This window comes from Callionymus lyra, chromosome 4 (genome assembly GCF_982586985.1).
Source record: "Callionymus lyra chromosome 4, fCalLyr1.hap1.1, whole genome shotgun sequence".
NCBI classification, from domain to species: Eukaryota; Metazoa; Chordata; class Actinopteri; order Syngnathiformes; family Callionymidae; genus Callionymus; species Callionymus lyra.
In genome coordinates this window covers 26,611,665-26,632,222 of record NC_141821.1, presented here as the reverse complement: position 1 = coordinate 26,632,222, position 20,558 = coordinate 26,611,665, and the positions used below count along the sequence as shown (strand labels likewise).

The 20,558-nt window shown below is 39.3% G+C and overlaps 1 protein-coding gene across 2 annotated transcripts in view; it reads left to right on the top strand.

The window, feature by feature from the left end:
- The window catches only part of mpdz (multiple PDZ domain crumbs cell polarity complex component), a 39,533-nt gene extending 19,234 nt beyond the window's left edge, over positions 1 to 20,299 (top strand). The window contains exons 18-47 of one of the 2 annotated variants that reach the window (XM_087789465.1): positions 263 to 409; positions 824 to 1,120; positions 2,870 to 2,981; positions 3,574 to 3,772; positions 4,277 to 4,318; positions 5,131 to 5,238; positions 5,329 to 5,409; positions 5,490 to 5,667; positions 5,808 to 5,918; positions 8,589 to 8,639; positions 8,774 to 8,845; positions 9,227 to 9,401; positions 10,737 to 10,933; positions 11,205 to 11,296; positions 12,545 to 12,653; positions 12,890 to 12,988; positions 13,054 to 13,110; positions 13,335 to 13,410; positions 13,481 to 13,626; positions 14,029 to 14,112; positions 15,259 to 15,452; positions 16,023 to 16,037; positions 16,615 to 16,762; positions 16,822 to 16,908; positions 16,973 to 17,069; positions 17,135 to 17,301; positions 18,106 to 18,210; positions 18,441 to 18,535; positions 19,086 to 19,209; positions 19,459 to 20,299. In XM_087789465.1, the coding sequence (XP_087645591.1) occupies positions 263 to 409; positions 824 to 1,120; positions 2,870 to 2,981; positions 3,574 to 3,772; positions 4,277 to 4,318; positions 5,131 to 5,238; positions 5,329 to 5,409; positions 5,490 to 5,667; positions 5,808 to 5,918; positions 8,589 to 8,639; positions 8,774 to 8,845; positions 9,227 to 9,401; positions 10,737 to 10,933; positions 11,205 to 11,296; positions 12,545 to 12,653; positions 12,890 to 12,988; positions 13,054 to 13,110; positions 13,335 to 13,410; positions 13,481 to 13,626; positions 14,029 to 14,112; positions 15,259 to 15,452; positions 16,023 to 16,037; positions 16,615 to 16,762; positions 16,822 to 16,908; positions 16,973 to 17,069; positions 17,135 to 17,301; positions 18,106 to 18,210; positions 18,441 to 18,535; positions 19,086 to 19,209; positions 19,459 to 19,605 (3,612 nt within the window). In that variant the 3' untranslated portion in view covers positions 19,606 to 20,299. The remainder of the gene's footprint in view (positions 1 to 262; positions 410 to 823; positions 1,121 to 2,869; positions 2,982 to 3,573; positions 3,773 to 4,276; positions 4,319 to 5,130; positions 5,239 to 5,328; positions 5,410 to 5,489; positions 5,668 to 5,807; positions 5,919 to 8,588; positions 8,640 to 8,773; positions 8,846 to 9,226; positions 9,402 to 10,736; positions 10,934 to 11,204; positions 11,297 to 12,544; positions 12,654 to 12,889; positions 12,989 to 13,053; positions 13,111 to 13,334; positions 13,411 to 13,480; positions 13,627 to 14,028; positions 14,113 to 15,258; positions 15,453 to 16,022; positions 16,038 to 16,614; positions 16,763 to 16,821; positions 16,909 to 16,972; positions 17,070 to 17,134; positions 17,302 to 18,105; positions 18,211 to 18,440; positions 18,536 to 19,085; positions 19,210 to 19,458) is intronic. The other variant, XM_087789466.1, reaches the window with a different exon arrangement.
- Positions 20,300 to 20,558: the final 259 nt, after the last annotated feature.

Genomic DNA, 20,558 nt, shown 5'->3' with positions numbered 1-20,558 from the left:
AGCTCTATTGTCACTGCGCCTGTTGTCTGTTTTTGACTCTTCTTTTAATATTCATTAAAGAGATGTGTATTGGCAAGAATCACGGGACAAGGGCAATGATAGCAAACATTGACCTCATACTGCTATTCATTTTGTATTCAAGATGGAATTGGATATCTCCCACTTTCTCTTTTTTGTGATGGTGTTGTTTTTATGCAGAAACTACAGCCAGATTTTCAATAAAAAGGCTAAAGAAAATATCTAATAATAATGTGTGTTGTAGGTTGACACCAGCGACATGTGTGAGGAACAAGTGATGGAGACCAGCTACCCTGAACATGAGGACGACATCTTCCAGGCATCAATGATTGCTTTGCATGGCAGCGGTTGTGGTACAGACCTGGATTACCTGCACTCATCCACACCCAAGGTAGACAAGCATTATTCATCGCTAATGTTACATCGTGGCTTGGCAGGAGATAATTGAGGCATAAATCAATCCAGTCAATCCACTCCAACTGACTCTGTTTACATCAATTGAATAGTCGCACTAAGACAGTAGCTTGATGAAGCCCCTAAGCCTGCCGTTATCCTGATGTACACGCATTGTAGAGTTCAAAGAAGTATCGAACAAGTCTCCTCATTGATGATAAGTGGCTTTTATTTCTGGTCTGGCCAACCTCTCTGTTTAGCAGTTAGAATAAGCCAAGCTTTGCATCCAGTTTATGGATAAAATAAAATGCATTTCATTACTAATTTAAGTAAAGTGTACCTTATTAAGTTTCCTTAAAATAACTGCTCAATAACTTGGTCAAATCTTCTAAACATCTCCATTCCACCCTAGATGTCTTCTCGCCTCGAGCTCTTGGATGAAAACACATGCTTTGCCACCACAGACCTCAGCAGCGAGCCACTGTCCTATTCACCTCCAACTATGAGAAGTGACATTCCTGCTTCAAACCACATGCTGACAAGTTCGGATCAATACTTGGCCCAGCACTTGGAAGAAGCTACACAGGATCCCTTCAGCTGCTATGGCCAGTTTGAGAGTGAGGGTCAATTCAAAGTCGAGCTGGATCCTGTCGAAGCCCTTCAGTATCAGATGGAGCAGGTCGTCTCTTTTGAAGATGAGCAAATACAGGTAAAATGAATTTTTAAGTCTGGCTTGAAATGCTAATGATGTTTTGCTTCTTCAAGATTATACAAGACACATTCTAGACTTGAAACCTTCAACCGTTTGCCAACTTTGTTATTGTCCATTATCTTTTTTCCATTCTATATTCTATATTCATCCTTATTTTGGCAGCATTGTGATTTATTCATTAGTCCTACAGACTCATATTTAGAGGGTCTTAGTCTGGTTCAACGCAACCCTCAGTGGGGTGTGTGTTAGGCTGGGTGTCATTTATTTATTTTATTGTTATGTTTGTCTCTGACTTAGATACTTCAATAGTACAGAGGATCACAACATGCTTTGTCTTTTACTGCGAAGTTTTGGTGACAAAGGAAGTGAACGTCAGATACAAGTGTTCTTTTGCACTGAAAATTATTTATATTAATTTTCTTTAAAAAGCTTGGAGAGAAAATGTTTTAATGCTGAAAAATGTAACTCAAAATTGGTTCAATGTGCAATTAAATTTTCTTTTCATCAGAATTTGTCTTATAAAATAGTTTTTATCAAGGTGAAGTTATCAGTATTAGCACTGGTATCAAAAATGTTTGATTGATACCCAGCCCCATGTGTGCGCACTGATTATTTTTGTGAAAATTGTAATATTCTTCCTGTCGTATGGGTTTTGTTCTACGGTACAAAGTGTACAGTGGTTATTAAAACTTGCATCTGTTTCAATTTGCACAAACGTGCTCAAGTCTTATGAAACCTGATCCAAAAATAGAGATTGAAATTGGAATACAGTTTAGGTGTGACATGAAGACAACCACGGTAATTATATGTTATTTCTATATTAGTTCAGTATCTGACTTGAATACTGTGAATGTTTTTTGTGCTACAATGGCTTATCTTCATGCACACTTCCTTATATCTATTTCACCTGTTCGTTTGCAAACATCCCCAGGTTAAAACAAGAGAAATGTTGCTTTTCACTTGTTTTGCTCCGAGACAAAAGTGAACTGAGGAAATGGATTTTTCTCAAAGGCCTGCCGAGAACAATGGAATCAATTTCAAGCTCTTTGGCTGCAGTTTATTATCTATTACCTGTTGTTTAACAAAGGGGGGATAACAAAAGCTGTTGTAGCCGACTGACACAAACTAGTAGCTTTCTATTATCATTTTTAAGTCAACTTGAAAATCTGGAGTTCATTGACTCGATGCTCTTGACTCTCATTAAAAATCTGACATTAGCGAGTCTCAAGATGAAAATAAAAATAATATTAACCTGGCTGCAGGAGACCAGCACTAGCTTACATCAGCTCATGAACAAACACAGAGATGGCTGTGGGCATAGAACTGTTATGTGTTATTTACAAAAATCCAACCAATGCATACACTTCTAGTTAGATCCAACCAAATTCTTTCCTGTTTAAACCTGTGACCCTGTGTGAAAACAGTTAAAAGACCAATAGATAGCACTCTCAGTGAAAATGATGCCAAGTTTCATTGAATTAGTAGATCAGAGCCAAAGATTGTAAAATAAACAAGCACCTGTTATCATTTATTTTCTTTAGCTGTTCTGACACACATTGCTCCAACAATACAGTTTGGCATATTCATCTGTAAAATACATTTTTCTCAGCGCTTGTTTGCTTTCAAAATTCCATTTATGATAGGAATCCCAATCTAATACCACATTTAATCTTCTTTGCTTTTTCCTTCTCCGGTCAGAATTTGGTTTGCCTCATGTTTTCATTTCTTTCATAAACAACTTTCAAGGATGAGGAGGCTTCAATGAAAGACTCCTTAGAGGATGGCGACAAGGAAGCGCTGACATCAGGGAGCAGCTATGAAAGGACCATCACGGTCGTCAAGGGCAACTCTAGCTTGGGTTTGTGTTTCCCTCCATCTTTATAAATGTTTGTTTATTTTCGCTGAAGTGCCAATGAAGGTCAGAGCTCTGACTAAACTTTGTGTCATGATTTGTTCGTTGCAGGAAAAAGTTCTCTTTTGCTAAATTCATTCAGTCTGCCTCTGACATTTTCATTTCAAACCTCCTGTGGGGACTATTTGCACAATACTTGTCAAACATCTAACACAATGCAGTTTTAAAACATACACAGTATCACACATATTTCAATTGCTTGATATTCTTTTCAAAAAAGCTATTTACTAGTGATGGGTTTACAAGGCCTTGTGAGGCAGCTGATGCTGTATCATGATACCGTTTTAAAGACCACTAGATGGTACCCTCAGTGACAATGACGCCAGGTTTCATTGAATTAGTAGATCAGCGCCAAAGATTATAAAGTAGAGAATGCCATCTAGTGGCCTTTTAAAATGAAGACACTGAATCAGCAACTGATGCAGTATCATGAGGCCTCATCAACCCATCGCTACTGTTAACTTTTATAGAGTCGAGGAAACATTTAAGCGTCTTTGTGAGAGCATTTTATCCTAAACTGACCCTAAAATTGTTGCAGGGATGACAGTCAGTGCCATGAAAGAGAGTCTGGGGATGCTGATCCGTAGCATCATACATGGTGGCTCCATCAGTCGGGATGGACGTCTGGGTGTTGGTGACCTGATACTGGCGATTAACGGAGAGGCGACTTCCAACTTGACGAACGCGCAGGCTCGCGCCATGCTGAGGAGACATTCTCTACTGGAGCCCGACATGAGGTAGGACCCAACGTCAAAATGGTAAGACGGTTTCAAGGTGGAAGAGAAGTCCCGTGGTCCGTCTTTATCTTTTTTAATTATGTGTATCAATAATTAACGATGGTGATTTATGCTGCGCTAATACGATTCTTAAAAAACAAAAATCACATTTTCCACATACCTACCTTTCACACAGAAAGCCATTGATCTTACTCAACCTTTATTTAACATTTTCTAAAGCTGTTAAGGATTGTTTCATCAGAAAGATGGATCAGTTCATCGAGAACTTTTATTCAGACTAGTCTTTTGTGGAATTTAGGATTCATTTTAGGAACTTTTTCGGGAGTTTTTATCAAGTGGCCATGTTTTATATTTGTAGCATCTTTAATAAAATATTTTTTAAAGGATAAAAATTGACCAAAATTTTAAGAAAGTTGCAGGAATAATTTTTTTCGAGGACACTTTTCCTGCAGAACTTAACCTGGTTTAATTGGTGGATAAACAAAAAACTCCTTACATCCTTAGATCTGCTTGTCCACCTGAAGACGATCTGTGCCCATTTTATGTGTAAGTATGGTAAAGAGTAACATCCTCCTTTCGCTGTCTTTTTCCTCCTGCAGCGCCGCCTTATTTCCCAACTGTCCAAAACATTTATGTTCTTTTCTTGCGTTGTATTATCATTTCAAATAAACACAATCACTCTACAGCTTCACCTGTTGCATGTTCTAACATCTCTGTTCTAACATCCTGCTTCTCTTCTTTACAACTGAATAGAAGAACAATCAATGCATGGTTTCCTGTTCTAATCCTTCATCTTCCTGCATGTCAAAGTGAATCAGTCAAATGCATTACACCATCACACACAAGATGTATTTAGTGGTTTATGGTCAAGGCCTAACATATCTTTCATCAACCTTGAGTTACCAGTCAGGGAACATATAGATTCAGATTTGTCTTCCTGCACTGAACTGCAGATCTTGGAACTATAGTAGCTGTACCTCTATTTTGTAAATATATTTTATTATGGCAAAGGGTCTGGTCCTGCCAGTAGTGTATGCTTGTCTTAAAGATTTGAAGAGTGAGTACAAACAAGAAATAAAAAAAACATCGAAAAATACATTTGACAAATAGCAAATGGCAAATAAGTTTAAGCAGAGCTAACATTCTAATGGCTTTTCAAACAAGTAACACATGTCATAAAGTGTGTTTAAAGTTTAAATTGGCACAGATTTTTTTATATGCAACTTAATACAGACTTTATCTTTTGGGTTGTATAACATTCCTTCAAGTAGACAAGAACCTCATCAGGTATCTGGACTATATACATCTGATGTTAACGAGACAAAACCTGACTGTTTACAACTTCATGTGTTCTTCAGGATCACATATGTCCCAATGGAATATCTGGAGGAGTACAAGGGCAACCAAGTACAGTCTCAGGACTTTGCCTTCTCTGAAACAGCAACTTTTCCAGCTCTGCCGTTCAAGTATGTTCCTCACTGCACCACAGTGACATATATCCTGTTTCTCAATGTTTTATTCTTAGCTAATGAAGTTTTTTTATAAAATATTTTTAGTGATGCTCCTCTGCTTCCGGAGCGGGAGGATGGAGAAGGTGAGGAGAGTTCCACTTACAGCAATTGGAACCAACCTAGACTGTAAGTATTGCCTCCGCAGTTCTGATCACATTCCCACTGAAAGTAAAGTTTAAAAATATTGATGTCTGTGGTCACCTTAGGGTGAAACTCTTTAGACAGCCAGGCAAGTCTCTGGGCATCAGCATTGTTGGAGGTCGGGGGATGGGCAGCCGCCTGAGCAACGGAGAGGTGATGAGAGGCATTTTTATTAAACACATCCTGGAGGACAGTCCAGCTGGACAAAATGGAACCTTGAAGACCGGGGATAGAATAGTGGAGGTGAAGGCCTTTATGTTTCTTTCCATAAATGTCAGATTAAGTAGATAAACGAAAATGACTGTTGGCTTTACTTTAGAGAATTAAAAGCAGAGCATGCATCTTCACTCGGGATAATCTTGTCCCCTCATCATCGCTGTCAGGTGGATGGAGTAGATCTCAGAGATGCCAGCCACGAGGAAGCAGTGGAGGCCATCCGCCGGGCAGGAAACCCAGTGTCTTTCCTGGTTCAGAGTATCATCCAACGACCAAGAGTAAGTCCCAGCAAAATTCCTCATCAAAAAGCCATTCGGAAGTTTTTTAAAGTAGCCACATCTTTTTCAAACGGCCATTTAGGGAACTTGGACCGAAATGTCTGGAGTAGAATTTCTGTGCTCCGTGCCCATTTTTTAAATTGTTAATGGAAACAACCACAGAGCCTGAGGGGCTTATTGGATAAATGAGTCAGTTAACCTCTAAGTGTGACACTTATTGAGAATCAGTGTAACAAAAGCAGTGTTTGTTGTTTAAAAGTGCCCCGAGGCTTTAAATGCATGACTAAATGTTTCCTGCTGGGACTTTTTTTTTTCTCCCCGGCTTCTCTTCACCGTATGATCTTGCAGAGCTCTTACTCAGACACTTTACCCTTATTCCTCCCAAATTCCAAAGTGCTTCCATCCTTTGCCTCATTTTCTCGGTTGGATTTGCTGCAGCATTTAAAGTCAATTGTCTAGTGAATGTTGGTGGAAATTAAGAAGAAGTGCCGACGAGGCCGCTGGGAAAGACAGAAAGCGATATAGTTAAGGTTGGGATGTTCTTGCATCAAACACAGAATGGTGCATTAGTAGAAATTATTTGGAGCACTCCAAATAGTAGCATGTTAATCTGAACAGTATCGTAAATTGGTTTCATAAATGTGTGAGGGCATGGTCATGTTTTTTTAATGTTCAGAGAAGATTTGCAGAGGGTTGCCTACTTAATGCTCAGTTTTAATCTTGTTTTTTTATATTGTTATTGCTTGATTAGTTTTGTTTGGATTCAGTTTCAAATTGGCTGCTTATTATAACTCGGTTTATTGTTGACACCATATCTGTTTGGACAGGGCTTCAGAAACTGTTCTGTATAGTTGGTCAAAGGAATATGGAACACTTAAAAGTTGTTGATGCAATTACAGTGAGTCTTAAAAAGCGTTAAATGCAATGTCTTCTAAAGGAAAAGGAAACATAGTTTAACACTTGAACAGAAAATGATTGAAGATATATTAAAGAGGTCATAACTCCCTGCTTTGACAAGCTCTCACTAACTTAACTGTGCTGAAGACTAACAAGCAGCTTCAAATCTCCTTCTCCGTTACTTCACACTGCTGCCAAAGGCTACAATCATTCATACACTTTTTTTTCTCACTTATTTTAATCTTTTTTTGTGTTGCTTTTGTTTTCACTTCTTCCTAATGTTTAAATCCCATATTTCCTTAAAGTATCTGTATCTTAACTGCCAAATCCTAAAGTAATGAGCAGAAAACAAGAACATTCAGAGCAAATTTACTAAAAATTAACTGGAGGTATTACACTCACTAGTCGTGACAGAGGGGCAACAATACTGTATGTTGCTCTTGTCGTCAGTTATCACTGTGGTCTCGCGTGATTACATTGTTCCTTTAGATGTGACTTCTGCCATCTTGTGGCCAGAAGTTTAATTGCAAGACAAAAATGAACAAACAAAGTGATTATTTAACATTATTTGTAAATTTGGAAGTATATTCATTTTTTTTACACACACTTATATTTATATTTACATCCATTAAATAACTATAACATAAATTAATTGTGATCTGAAAGAAACAAAACAACTATGAACAAAAACCAATACACTTCCACATACAGTATTAGGTAAAGTGAGAAGCAGAATTTGCTTTGGTTCACTATTGAGCAAGATTTCCAAAATGTAGTCAAACTTTGTCTTTGTGATACTTTTTAAAAATGTAATTATATTCATAAATTAGTCTTCATTTAAACAAATATCATCCCTTATGATGAATATTACACTCAATGTAAAGATACACTGAGCCAAATTCATGGATTTTCTCTTGAATTCACATTAGAAGAAAAAGATTTAGTCAGCATACTCAATGTTTGTCACCTGTCAGCTTGACACTCCTGTTTTGTTGCTTCTAGAAACCACTGCTTCCTTTTCTGCTGCTAAATAGCCGACCTGGACCCAATCCTTGCTGCTCCTATCAAACTTCCTTAGCACCCGCTAGCCCCCAGGTCAGCCCCCAACCCCTGCCCAGTAGTGATGGGTCGATGAAGCTTCATGAAGCAATGTCATTATTTTCAGGGTCCACTTATTCTCACTCTCTTTACTACAATATATTTCTTTGAATATTTATTATTTTAAAACCTACCATCATTTTTTAAACAGAGGGCGCCACCTACTGAGTTCTACAAATAGGAGAAAGCTTCATGAAGATCCATCGACCCATCAATAATCACCAGTGCTTTTCTGTTTTGATAATGTGTGAAGATAAATGTGTGTGCTTGCTTGTTTATTGCTTTATTGTACTCACGTTTACTGAAAAATAATCTAGAATTCTGTCTTTTTACATCATGGTTCAGGCATGTGCAGTCTTGATCATCAAACCATTGTGTGTTTCTCTGCAATGCTGCATAATGCATAATGGGGTGCACTTTACTCCCCATTATCACTGTTTCATCTCTGTCATCTGTGAAACATTGTCGCAAGTGTCTCCATGATGACAGGCAGCGAGATGATATATCCTACTCACCTTCACAGTTTTACTTACTTTGGATCTAGTGTCAGATCTTTGAGCATAATTAATGTCAAAAAATCTCTACTGTTCACTCTTTTCCATTTTCAAGAAATTAGTTTATATATTTTTAGACCATTTTCAATTCAAATCTTGATTTGTCTTCTTTCTGCAACAGTCAACAGTAACCACGGCCTCCAGTGATGACAATGAAACACTCAAGGAACAGGTCAGTATTTTTCTGGGGTCATTCCACTTCTCCTTGGTTGAAAAAAACGTTTGTGCATTGTTGTTGTCACATGTCCGTGAATAGTCCTAGCTGCGTGTCGTTAATGTGTTTTGGTCTCTGTCCCTTCTCTGTAGGAGGCTGACAGTCACAATAGACTTGTCCTCCGCCTCTCCCCAACTAACCCTTTCACTCCTACCCCGTTTAAGGTTTGTGGGTCCTTGTGTCCTTCTCTCTGCGTCGGTTGAGTGTGTGCAGTCGTGCCCACACACACTGTCAGTGCAGCCCCAACCACCACCAAATCTAACACGTCTGATCTCCTGTGTGTCTTTCCTGTCAAATCATTACTTCTGTTTTTCAACGTTGTGTGTCTTGAACATCATGATTACATCAATTTTTTTGTGTTTTTAATGGTAAGTGTCAATTAACTGCTGACATACTTTCATACTCAGCAACGTCCAACCTTAAATTAAGCTTTTTTTTTTCCCCAAAAAGACTAACTGTAGGTCTTAATAGATTTTAGTTTTTCCAAGTGCTTTGTTTTCCTCTTCACTAACGATCGTGTCCCACCTCCAACTGCGGCGTGACAGAAGGCCAAGCGTGAGGCAGCGAAGGCATCTCTCACCAGCCCCGTCCTCCCCCTGCTGGTGATGCCCCATGTGGGTGAAACTGACACAGATACGCTGACGGACGCTCCTGGCAGCATCGCCAATGTGGAGGAGCAAGAAGAGGAGGCGGAGGATGATGAGTTTGGATACAGTTGGAGTGAGTAAATTGTACCAGTCGTGGCCTTTTTTCATCTTCAGAAACTTAGGACAGCACAGACTTTAAATTAGAAGCTTGTAAGTGCCGATGTGTCGTAAGTTACACCTCGTCAGACTTGACTGTGACTAATGTGTGCTTTCGTGTTCGAGTCACTCGCTCAAATGTGTGGAGATGAAGATGTCAAGAGTCAGGTAGACCCACACAGTGTGGGTTAATATGACTCATCTCAAGTTGAAAGATATACGATTTGTAGTGTGTTTGGAGACACAACTATACGTAAGAGAGACTTGAAATGTCAAAAGGGGAAGAAGATGTGATGTCGCTTAATAGTTGAGGTATTTAAGAACTAGCTGAAGTATTTTATAAGATACAAAAGCCCCATAAAATATTGTAAATATTCTTCAGCCGATAAAAATGAAGAAGCTGCTAAGGGCTTAGAGAAGGCCACAAATGTTGAAGGACTAGCAACTTTGAAAGGCTGTAATGTCCTTTCTATTCAACCTACTAATGTAGTTCCTTTTAATGAGACGAAGAAAAATATCTTTGAAGTACTAATAATAAGGGAGTAGTTAGCGCACAAATTAAGTGTAAACACAAAAAATCCTGCTCAGGCCAGACACAGCAGTTCATGGAGGTCATTTTGTGCCCAAATTTCAATTTGTACTTTCATTTTATATGATAATTAAAACGGTTATTGCACTTTTAGATTTGATGATTAAGTACAGCGTAAAATATAACATATAGGATTCATTTTTTATTTGTTTGCAAACAGTATAGTGATTAGTGATACATTGTTCTGTTTAACTGAATCAAAATCCCTCTTGACTTCTCTAAAATCCAGCATGTTGTAGCATCTTTCTACCGTTAGAGGTCAGGCAAGTGCCACGTTAAGAGTGCCCTTAGAGTCCCCTCACTTCTCATACACCTTGGCTAAACCTGAAGGACTCGCTGGCCTGATTAATCCATCAGCATCTCCCCGATTTTGGTGATGAAGTGTGGAGCTCACGGCTTGAAGGAGAATGGGTCACATCCCTCTCGGAGACAAAGGACAGACTCCCTGCCTCCTAACACCTGGGACTGCAGAGAGTTAGAGTGCGTGCCCGTCCTGCAGGAATAAGATTGATGAGGTTGAACCCGGGGAGGCGACTGATGGAGATTAGGAGAGGACTGATGGTTCAACAGTGGCAGGGAGCCCGGGACAACACGAGGACAGATGAGGACGGATAACAACAGAGATAAGATTGTGGCCGAAAATAAAACGGTTGTTATGCCTTTTTAAACTTTGCGTGTCAGTTCAAAACAAATGTCTGCTTCCTTGTCTCACGATGGTCTCAGAGAACATCCTGCAGCGCTACATCAGCCTCAACGGCGTCCTTCACATCATCGAGTTGGAGAAAGGGAAGACGGGACTGGGCCTGAGTTTGGCCGGCAACAGAGATCGCTCTCGCATGAGCGTGTTTGTGGTGGGAATCGATCCTCTCGGCGCAGCGGGAAGAGACGGGAGGATGCTTGTGGGAGATGAGCTGCTGGAGGTGAGACGTAAACAATGGCACCATTGTTATAATGAAATCAAATACATGAATTTGGAGGTCAGCATTTCTATAACATCAGCACTTTATCTATATATATATAGAGAGATATTTATATATCTATATATATATTAAAATTTGTACAGAAATAAACACATCGTTCCTTAGAGGTCCAGTATGATTTAATGATTTACATTGGCTGGATAAATAGTTAGTTAATAGTTAATATAATAGCTTTTGTTTTAATTCTTATGCTCTCTGTGCACGTCTACAGATCAATGGACACGTTCTGTATGGCCACAGTCACCAGGAAGCATCTTCTGTCATCAAGGGAGCTCCATCGAAAGTGAAAATCATTTTTGTCAGGTAAGGAAAGCATCCTCTTGTCTTTAAACTGCAGCTCCAGATTTTGAAAATGTACTTTTTGTGTAATGATACACAAAATCCAGCAGAGGGAGCTCTTAATATATGCTTTGGGCGTTGGATCGATTAGAATTTTCATATTGTTGAAAAATTATGAATAAATATTCAATAACAAGGTTGATCCTATTTTTTTTTACATGATCTCTTTTATTTTATTTTTGCAGAGAAATGTTTTTTGGCGCAGGGAAATTGCATTTCTTTAGGGGCCCCATTTTATACAGTGACTGTTGTTGGGGCCATCAAGAAAATAAATGTGATCAATAAGTACAACAACTATTAATAAAATCAAGCTAAACATCCTAAGATAATTTCTGAGGGTATTTTTAAACTTTTTTAAATGTTAAATCTCTAAAGCAAAAATGCCAGAAGTGACACATGTCATAAAACAATCCTATAGCCATATTTAGAGACTAAGAATAAAAGAAAAGGAATCAATACAAAATAAAATAGTCTCTACCCAAACTTTGATTTTTGTATTAGAGGCAGACTTTAGTGTTTCAGAGGGTGAATAAAACATTGCCACTACTGGTCACTAAATAAATCATGAAAAATTTAGTAAAATTAGTAACTAAAAAAATACATAACAAAGTGTGATGGCACAGGCTGCCTGCTATTTTCCAAGCAGAGTGAGACAAAGAGACAAAGTCAAAAAACTTACAAGTCTGAGTTTGTATCTTCAAACCCTTTTTTGGCCATGATATGTGATATGGTCTGAATGTGCGCTGACTCTTGGGTTTGTGAGTGAGAATTTGACCCAAAGGTCATGTTTTATGAGGCTGCAGTTGAACATGAGCATCAGTAACAAAATATTTCAGTATTTCTGAGTCTGTTTTAGAAGATACTTTTGTTATTCCCTATTTTAAACATGCAGCTTTAATGGCGAACTCTTTGTCTCCAACAACACACTGTGTGATCTTCAGAATGTCAAGAAATATTCTTCTGACATTGTTGGTGTTGACAGTATCAATCGAAATGTAGATTTGTGGTTGATGTGTAACTGGGGAATGTTAATTTCAAGAGATAACCCTGCAATGAATTATAATCCAGCTAAAAAGAACATGTCACAGTGCAGCCAAACTGACACTTCCTCACAGAGTTCCGTCTATAATCACTGGACTTAACCTCGTTCTTCACTCATATCCAGTGTCAGAAGAACATGAGTTTCCATATTGTATAAATCTCTCTGAACAGGAACACGGAGGCGCTGGAACAAATGGCTGTTGGACCAGTGAAGGAGGACGAGGAGGATACAGAGCAGACTCAGGAGGCAGAGATTATACCCACCACCAGACCCAGACATGTGAGCCTAAATGGATTAATGCATTCAAGTTCGTAGTTTCAAAGAGAAAGTAGAATTTATCAGCAAGCCAAATGATTTGATGGTGGAATAAAAGAGTTGTTATTTTGTATAAAAAGTTCACATTTTAGGGATAGGTTTACCAAAAGTTAAAAATAATAATGAATGTGTAACAAATTATACAGTTTTTAGTGTATTTAAGTGTATGACAATATGATTCCTTTGTTATTGTCCAACAGGAGGAGCTTGAATTTGTCTCGGGACCAGCTGAAAGTACCAGTGAGTCTGAGGTTAATGTTCAAGAAACATGTGAAGATCCCTTGTTACATTCTAGCAAAGTAAGTTTGGTGAAATGTTTATTTTAAATATAAAAATCAACCCAAAAAACATGTGCTCTCTGTAGGAGGAGAAAGAACTGCCTGTGAGTGAAGAGTCTGCGTCTGGCTTCATTCTTTGTCAGGTACAAATGTTTACTGTGATATTAATTATAGATCTAATATTTCATTATTTTAATAAATCATCTTTTGTAATAGCACTTATTCTTCACTTTATCAAATAATTACTAACATTTTATCGTTGCCAACCTTGTAATGAACCAATCGTTTTTGATAATTGTCATACATATATTCTATAGACATTGTTTGTTATTATTATTATTACTATCATACATTTGTTTTATTACAGTCAAGCTTCCAGGAATCAGATCTCCCCCCAGTCTCACTCGCTGCTGTCAATCAACCAGAGGCAGAGGTGTCCACGAGTGAGTCCTGCATTTCTATCAAAAATATATTTCTCTCTTGCAAAATGTGACGTCAGCTGTATTTCCTCAGGCCACAGTCGCTCGCCCACTCCTTCCCAGCTGACCAGTGACCTGGCGACCTGCCCTATCATCCCTGGTTGTGAGACCACCATCGACATCTCTAAAGGCAGCACCGGTCTAGGCCTCAGCATCGTGGGGGGATGTGACACCCTGTTGGTGAGCGACAGAAATAATATGAAAATAAAATTATATTTAATCTAACGTTCACAGCCACATTTGCAGAGAGAAGAAAGCAGGTCTTTGGGTTTTTTAATAACTTGTTTCTTTAGCTTATTTATCACCAACCCAGACGGTTGGTGGGATTAAAACATCCTTAGCAACTGTGGAATTTCTGATTCGACGATGTCGCCGCCTCCACTCTCTTTGTCTCTTCTTCGCTGGATCGTTTCCAAAGCGCTACTTTGTCTTGTTTTTGCACTCAGCTCAACTTTGCCGCTTTGGAATGTGACCACTTGACCCTTCAACAATACACATGATTGATAAACTGAAGCCCTCGGACACAAACTTGACTTTGTTGTATGTGTGCATTCTTCAAACTGTCTCTCTTCAACTCCTCAGGGCGCGATTATTATCCACGAGGTCTATGAAGAAGGTGCAGCTTCCAAAGATGGCCGACTCTGGGCAGGAGACCAAATATTGGAGGTCTGAAACTAACTTGTGTATTTTAAAAAAATAACATTTGTCTTGTCTGAAGTAAAGATTAATCTTCATTAAACAGAGATGGTTGCATATTTGAATGTAGCTATGATGTAAAAAGTTGAGTCACACACAACAAATATATTAACTCAAATACATAGTGATTATAAATCCATGAAGGGAAAAGTAATGAGTGGAATTGATATTTTGACAGAAAAGTATTTTGTTAATGAATGAAATTGACATAAAGTGTGTTTAGTGATGTGTTGATGAGGCCTCATGATACTGCATACAGTGTCATTTTTAAAAGACCACTAGATGTCACTCCCTACTTTATAATCTTTGGCTCTGATCTACTAAATAAAACCTGGCATCGTTTTCACTGAGGGTGACATCTTTCAAATTACATTTTTATCATAGTTATTTTATGGTTTATATTTCAATAAAGTCTGTATACAAAAATAATTATAATAATACTTTTACAATTAACATATATAGCAAATATTCTCACTGTTATTTCTGTGTTGCAATCATACTTCCGGATACTAGATGGCAGTAGTCATTCGAACATAGGACGTGTCCGCTGATTAGCTGAACCACATTCCATTCACATCCAATTAAACATATATGGTATATGTGAGGTAAAAAAAATGTCCTTTAATTTGCTCAGTTTGTTTTTTATTTATTCATTAATAGGTATGTAAACAGACTGTTGCTGCATATGACGTCTTTGCCTAGGATAGGAGGTGCCCGGACTGATGTGACAATTCGGGCCGAAATGGTACTTTACTACTGGCGATGAATGAGGATGAGAGGATCTTTCGACTACAGAAGCTTTTAAAGCTGATGTTAACACATATTTTGGTTTAAAAAAAACTTTATCAAGAGCCATTTTATTTAAATAATAAAAGTACTTTTCAAATACTATACATTTACAGTATTCTAGTTCCTACAGTATCAAAATATATCACGATAATGTATCAATGGCCCTGCTTTAATGATACGTATCGTATCACCAGCATCTTACCATTACACACTGAAGTCTGAAAGACATTGTTATGCCAGCAGTCAGTTATAGAAACGTCAAGTAAATCTAAGTGCAGCAAATATTTTGAGACCCAAACTGACACGTACGTTGGATTTCTCTCTCAGGTGAACGGCGTTGATCTGCGCGCAGCATGCCACGATGAGGCCATCAACGTGCTGCGTCAGACCCCACAGAACGTCCGACTGGCCGTGTACAGGGATGAGGCCCAGTACAAAGAGGAGGACCTGTGGGACTCGTTTACCGTTGAGCTGCACAAGAAGCCGGGCCAGGGTCTCGGCCTGAGCATCGTTGGCCGGAGGTAACTAACTTTAGTTTGCATTAGTTTCACAGAAACTGAAACGGTAAAGGAATATATCAATATATAAACAGTACCACTGATCCTAAGAAAGTCTTACAAGGCATTACATTCATGAACCTCAAAATAAAATGAAAAAACTCTTGATAAAAAAGTTGTTTGTTAGTTTAACATTTGAAAATATTTGGTAACATCCATTTATTTTAAAACAGTTTAGATATTGTCTACTGTGTTTCATGCCTGGTTATTCTTTTTTTTCAAGTTGAAAGTTTTCTACTGAACCAAACGTCATGTTTTATGTTAAAATAAACATTTGGGCAAACTTTTCCCCTAACCCCATTAAATCGATAAAGTGATCAGATTCGTATTTTTGGTTTGTTGTCGAGTTGGTCTAAAATGTATACCGAACGGCAGTAAAAAGTCTTGAATTTGACTTACCTTAAGCTGTAGGAAGCCTCTGTAATTTTTCTATCTTTACTCTCATATTTAAAAAAAAAAAATTCTTTGAAAATGACTTAGGTTTTTACTCTATGATAAGTTATAAATAAATACATATTGTGTTTTCTTTTCCAGATCACGGGACCACAGGTGAGTGAAAGAAAATCTCCTTTTTATTAAAAAGCATTTGAAGTTAATAGAGAAAATAATGAAAAACGGTCTCTGTAGGCTCTTGAGGAATATTATTGTTGTCGTCCACTTTTAGTCGTGAGGAAGTGAAAGCAGTTTATTTACGTGAACAGAATATTCTTCATCAATGTCGGTGGCGTATGAAGCTGGAAACGAGACATTTCCAGACTCAGCCATGTCTGCGACGTAAAGCAACCGGCCGCAAGATTGAAACAGTCGACGAAATCGATAGGAAAGAAATCAGCAGAAAACGACTGTGCCTCCGTCACTGTGGTTTTCTCGGTGGAAAAAAAACGACCCTAATAGATGGAAAAGAGGGTGGAAGGGAAAGCGGCGGTTCGCAGTTAGTGGTGAGGAACCTTGACAGCCAAGTATCTGCGGCTGAAGTGACGGACCGGGATCAAGTAACAAAGCTTTACTAAGTCAGCAAGAAGAGAGTTTTTGACAAGAACAAACAAATACAGCTTTACACCATCATTAATGCAATGAAACAACAGCTGGTGGTATCTGCATCATCCACTCAATATTTGTCCCTCAGGAATGACAGTGGAGTGTTCGTGTCAGACGTTGTGAAAGGAGGGCCGGTGGACGCTGACGGGCGACTGATGCAGGGCGACCAGATCCTCTCGGTGAACGGCGAGGACGTCCGGTCGGCCACCCAGGAGGCCGTCGCTGCTCTGCTGAAGGTACACGACACCACTCCGGCTCTAAGTATGTCTCGCAGGACTAACAAAAGACTTTCTAGTGCTGCATCGGGACCATTCACATGGAGGTCGGGAGGTTTAAAGCCGGACCCTTCCTCTCTGAAAGACGACTATCTCAGACGAGCCAGGTAATGTTTTTGGGAGAAACTTCTGTTTATAAATCATCCGAGTCATGATTGTGAATCGTTCCAGACCAGCGAGACCAGCAGCTCCAGAGAGATTCCTCAGTCCTGCTCAGACACCGTAAACCTTCCGGACGAAGCTGACACGCTCAGCTCTCTTCAAGAATGTGAGCGCGAGACTTAGGTCTGCAACTGACGAGCCACATTGATGTCGTGCTTTCTCACAATCCAGGTGGTCCGAATCAGCCAGACTGCAGAACAGTTGAGTTCACGAAGGACCTGGGCGACTCTCTGGGCGTCAGTATAGCCGGAGGGGTGGGCAGTCCTCTGGGGGACATCCCCATATTCATCGCCATGATGAATCCTGTGGGCCTCGCTGCACAGACACAGCAACTCAAGGTTAGGATCAGAAGCGGAATCTCTTGTTATGCGAGCAGATGATTTGCATATTCAACCCTTTTTAACCAAAATAAACATACGACTCTTATCAATTTGATGTGATCCCACCATTCCTTAAGATGATTTGATAGAAAATATTGTAAAATTGTACTCTCTTGATGTTTACCTGCCATCTAAAAACAAACAGCACCCGTCGTCTTGTAGATTCCACATTTTCGGACCCCAACGTTCTGAACAATAGTATCACTGTGCAGCCTGGATCTACTGTCCCTCTGTTCATGTCCTCACAAGGACATCATTCATCCATGTCCAGATTTATGCTGATTTATTTTCCTGCCACTAACACAATAAACAGGCGCCGCACTCATTATCATGGCCTGCTTTTACTTTCTCAAGTCGGACATACACGTCATCATATTCAGTCTTTCTTGTTCAATTATCAAGAGTTTATCTTTTATGATCACGACCAGAAATAATAAGTCACTGGAGCAGAAATGGAGTTTTATATTATTCATTGGAAGACAGCAGTGTCTGGGATGATAACTAAAATAAGATGCTTTGTTTCTAAGACAACAGCCTTAAACACACAATATTACAATCCTGACACAGGGAGCAGATTCCTTTTTGTCCACTAGATGTCACTCTCTGCTCTATTATATATTGCTTTACGGTTCCTTCATTTTGATCGGCTCACATCATTTTTAATCTGAACCCCGCAAATAAATCACACTGCTTCATAAAGCTTCATCAGTTCACCACTAGGGGTGATTGTTTTCTTCATGGTCTTGTCTCTCGCTGTGACAGATTGGAGATCGCATCGTGAGCATCTGTGGAACCCCTGCCGAGGGTATGACCCACTCTCAAGCAGTCACTCTGCTCAAGAATGCGACCGGGACCATCCAGCTGCAGGTCAACCATCACACACACACACGCACACACACGCACACACACGCACACACACACACACACACACACACACACACACACACACACACACACATACACACACACACACACACACACATACACACACACACACACACACACACGCACACACACACACACACACACACACACACACACACTTGTGTCTTTCTTTGAGGAGATCAAGTTGTGATTGCGGCGTGTGGCTGGTGCAGGTGGTGGCGGGCGGCGACAGCACAGTGACGGGCACGACTCAGGAGCAGGCAGCTGTGGGACTGACACCCACTTGCATCTTCCAGGACGATCTCAGGTAGACTTCTAACTGCATCAAATGACTTAAAACATGTTTCAAGAACCAGTGAACATTCTCATGTGTTGTTGTCTTATCTTATATTAAATGCTCAAAAGGGAAATCCAGATTACTCATTTACTCTTTCCAGACTGGGGGAATTGTTTCAGTATTTGACAAGAAAAAGATTAAAAATACATCCACATTTTATTAAGAGAAACAGTAAACTATTGATGGACTGATGAGGCTTCATGATATGGCATCAGTTGTTTAATGGTACAGTGTCTCAGTTTTAAAAGGCCACTAGATGTCACTCTCCACTTTATGGAGACATCTGTCATCATTTTCACTGAGGGTGCCATCTAGTGGTCTTTAAACTGTATCATGATACAGTACCAGTGTATCATTAGGCCTTATCAACCCATCAATACTTAAAAATAATGTCAAAAAACAATAATAATAATAATAATAATAATAGTAAATACATTTGTATTATATAGTCTGACTGCTATTGGCAGAAGTGTCTCTCTTAAGTGACAATTTAACTCTAACCCATTAATTCCACCCTCAGTCCACCTCAATACAAGACCATCGTGCTGGAGCGTGGGCCAGACGGACTTGGATTCAGCATAGTCGGGGGGTTCGGGAGCCCCCATGGAGACTTGCCCATCTACGTGAAGACCGTCTTTGGAAAGGTTTGTACTCGAGATGTGTTGATGAAGCTTCATGAAACACTGTCTTTATTTTAATGATACAGTGTCTTCATTTTAAGAGGCCTAGATGTCACTCTCTGGCCTCATTTTCACTGAGGGTGCCATCTAGTGGTCTTTAAACTGTATCATGATACAGCATCAGCTGCTTCATGAGGCCTCAACAACCCATCACTAGTGTTTACCATCAAATCATAAAAAACTTCTACTGACTTTCTATCGTTGCGTCTGAAGGGGGCGGCAGCCGAGGACGGGCGTCTTAAGCGAGGAGACCAGATAATGGCTGTGAACGGTACAACACTAGAGGGCGTCACACATGAAGAAGCCGTTGGTATTTTGAAGAAGACCAAAGCAACTGTTACTCTCACAGTGCTGTCATAGTTAGTTTTTTTTAGCGTGGCGACACTGTAGTGGCTTGTTTTTAAACCATGCTTAATGATCACCGTTGCTAACTAGCATTGAACTACTGAGTTACTAACGCTCACTAACCTCATGCTTCTGCTTTGTAGCTCCACTTTGCTACCTCTTTGTTTTATACTAATTTTGGAACTATTTTTAAATTTTATGTTGATTAATATTTTGCATTAGATTGAAGAACTATATGTACGACATTAAGTAAACATAAAGAAATCCTCCATAAATACTGATACTACACATATCTAACTTGCAACACATTGTTGTTTACTGCATTTTTAACCTTTACTAAGAAGTCTCGAACAAAATGCTGCTTATTCGCCTTGTGACTGGACGATCATGACTGGTTTACAGTCATGAGGTCGTCGATAAATGTGAATCATGCTAACACTCCACTGCTCACATGTATTCCCTGAAGTTTGAAGCTTTCCCCCAAATAATTCCAACATTCAGTCTGAGTGTATCAGTGAAGCCGCCTGCTGGAAAGATAAAATGAATATCCTTGCTCGCTGAGGATCCGTGTGTATTTCTGAAAGAATCAAGTGTGTAAAGATAGATTTTGCAAAGATGTACGGCCCTGTAGTCGTGTTTAGTTCCTGTTTCATCCTGTACCTGCACATGGATTTATTGACAGTGTTAATTAAAGTGACCTTTGACTGTGGTCTTGTTATTACTGTCCTCTTTGTAAGGAGCTTATGATGATGTTTGCTTAAGAGTCTGTTTGGTTTTTTCCATAAGAGCAACCTTTGATAAAGCAACATAAGAGTAACATTGTACCAAAAGTTATCTTTTCATTCGACTCGTGGTCTTGTCACTACAGGTTTGTGTAAAAATTCTTTTGCAGGGAACATTTAATCCCAATCCTCCTCATGTCAGTTGATGTCAGGATTTAAGAGATAACCCCTCCTAGATAGTAATCT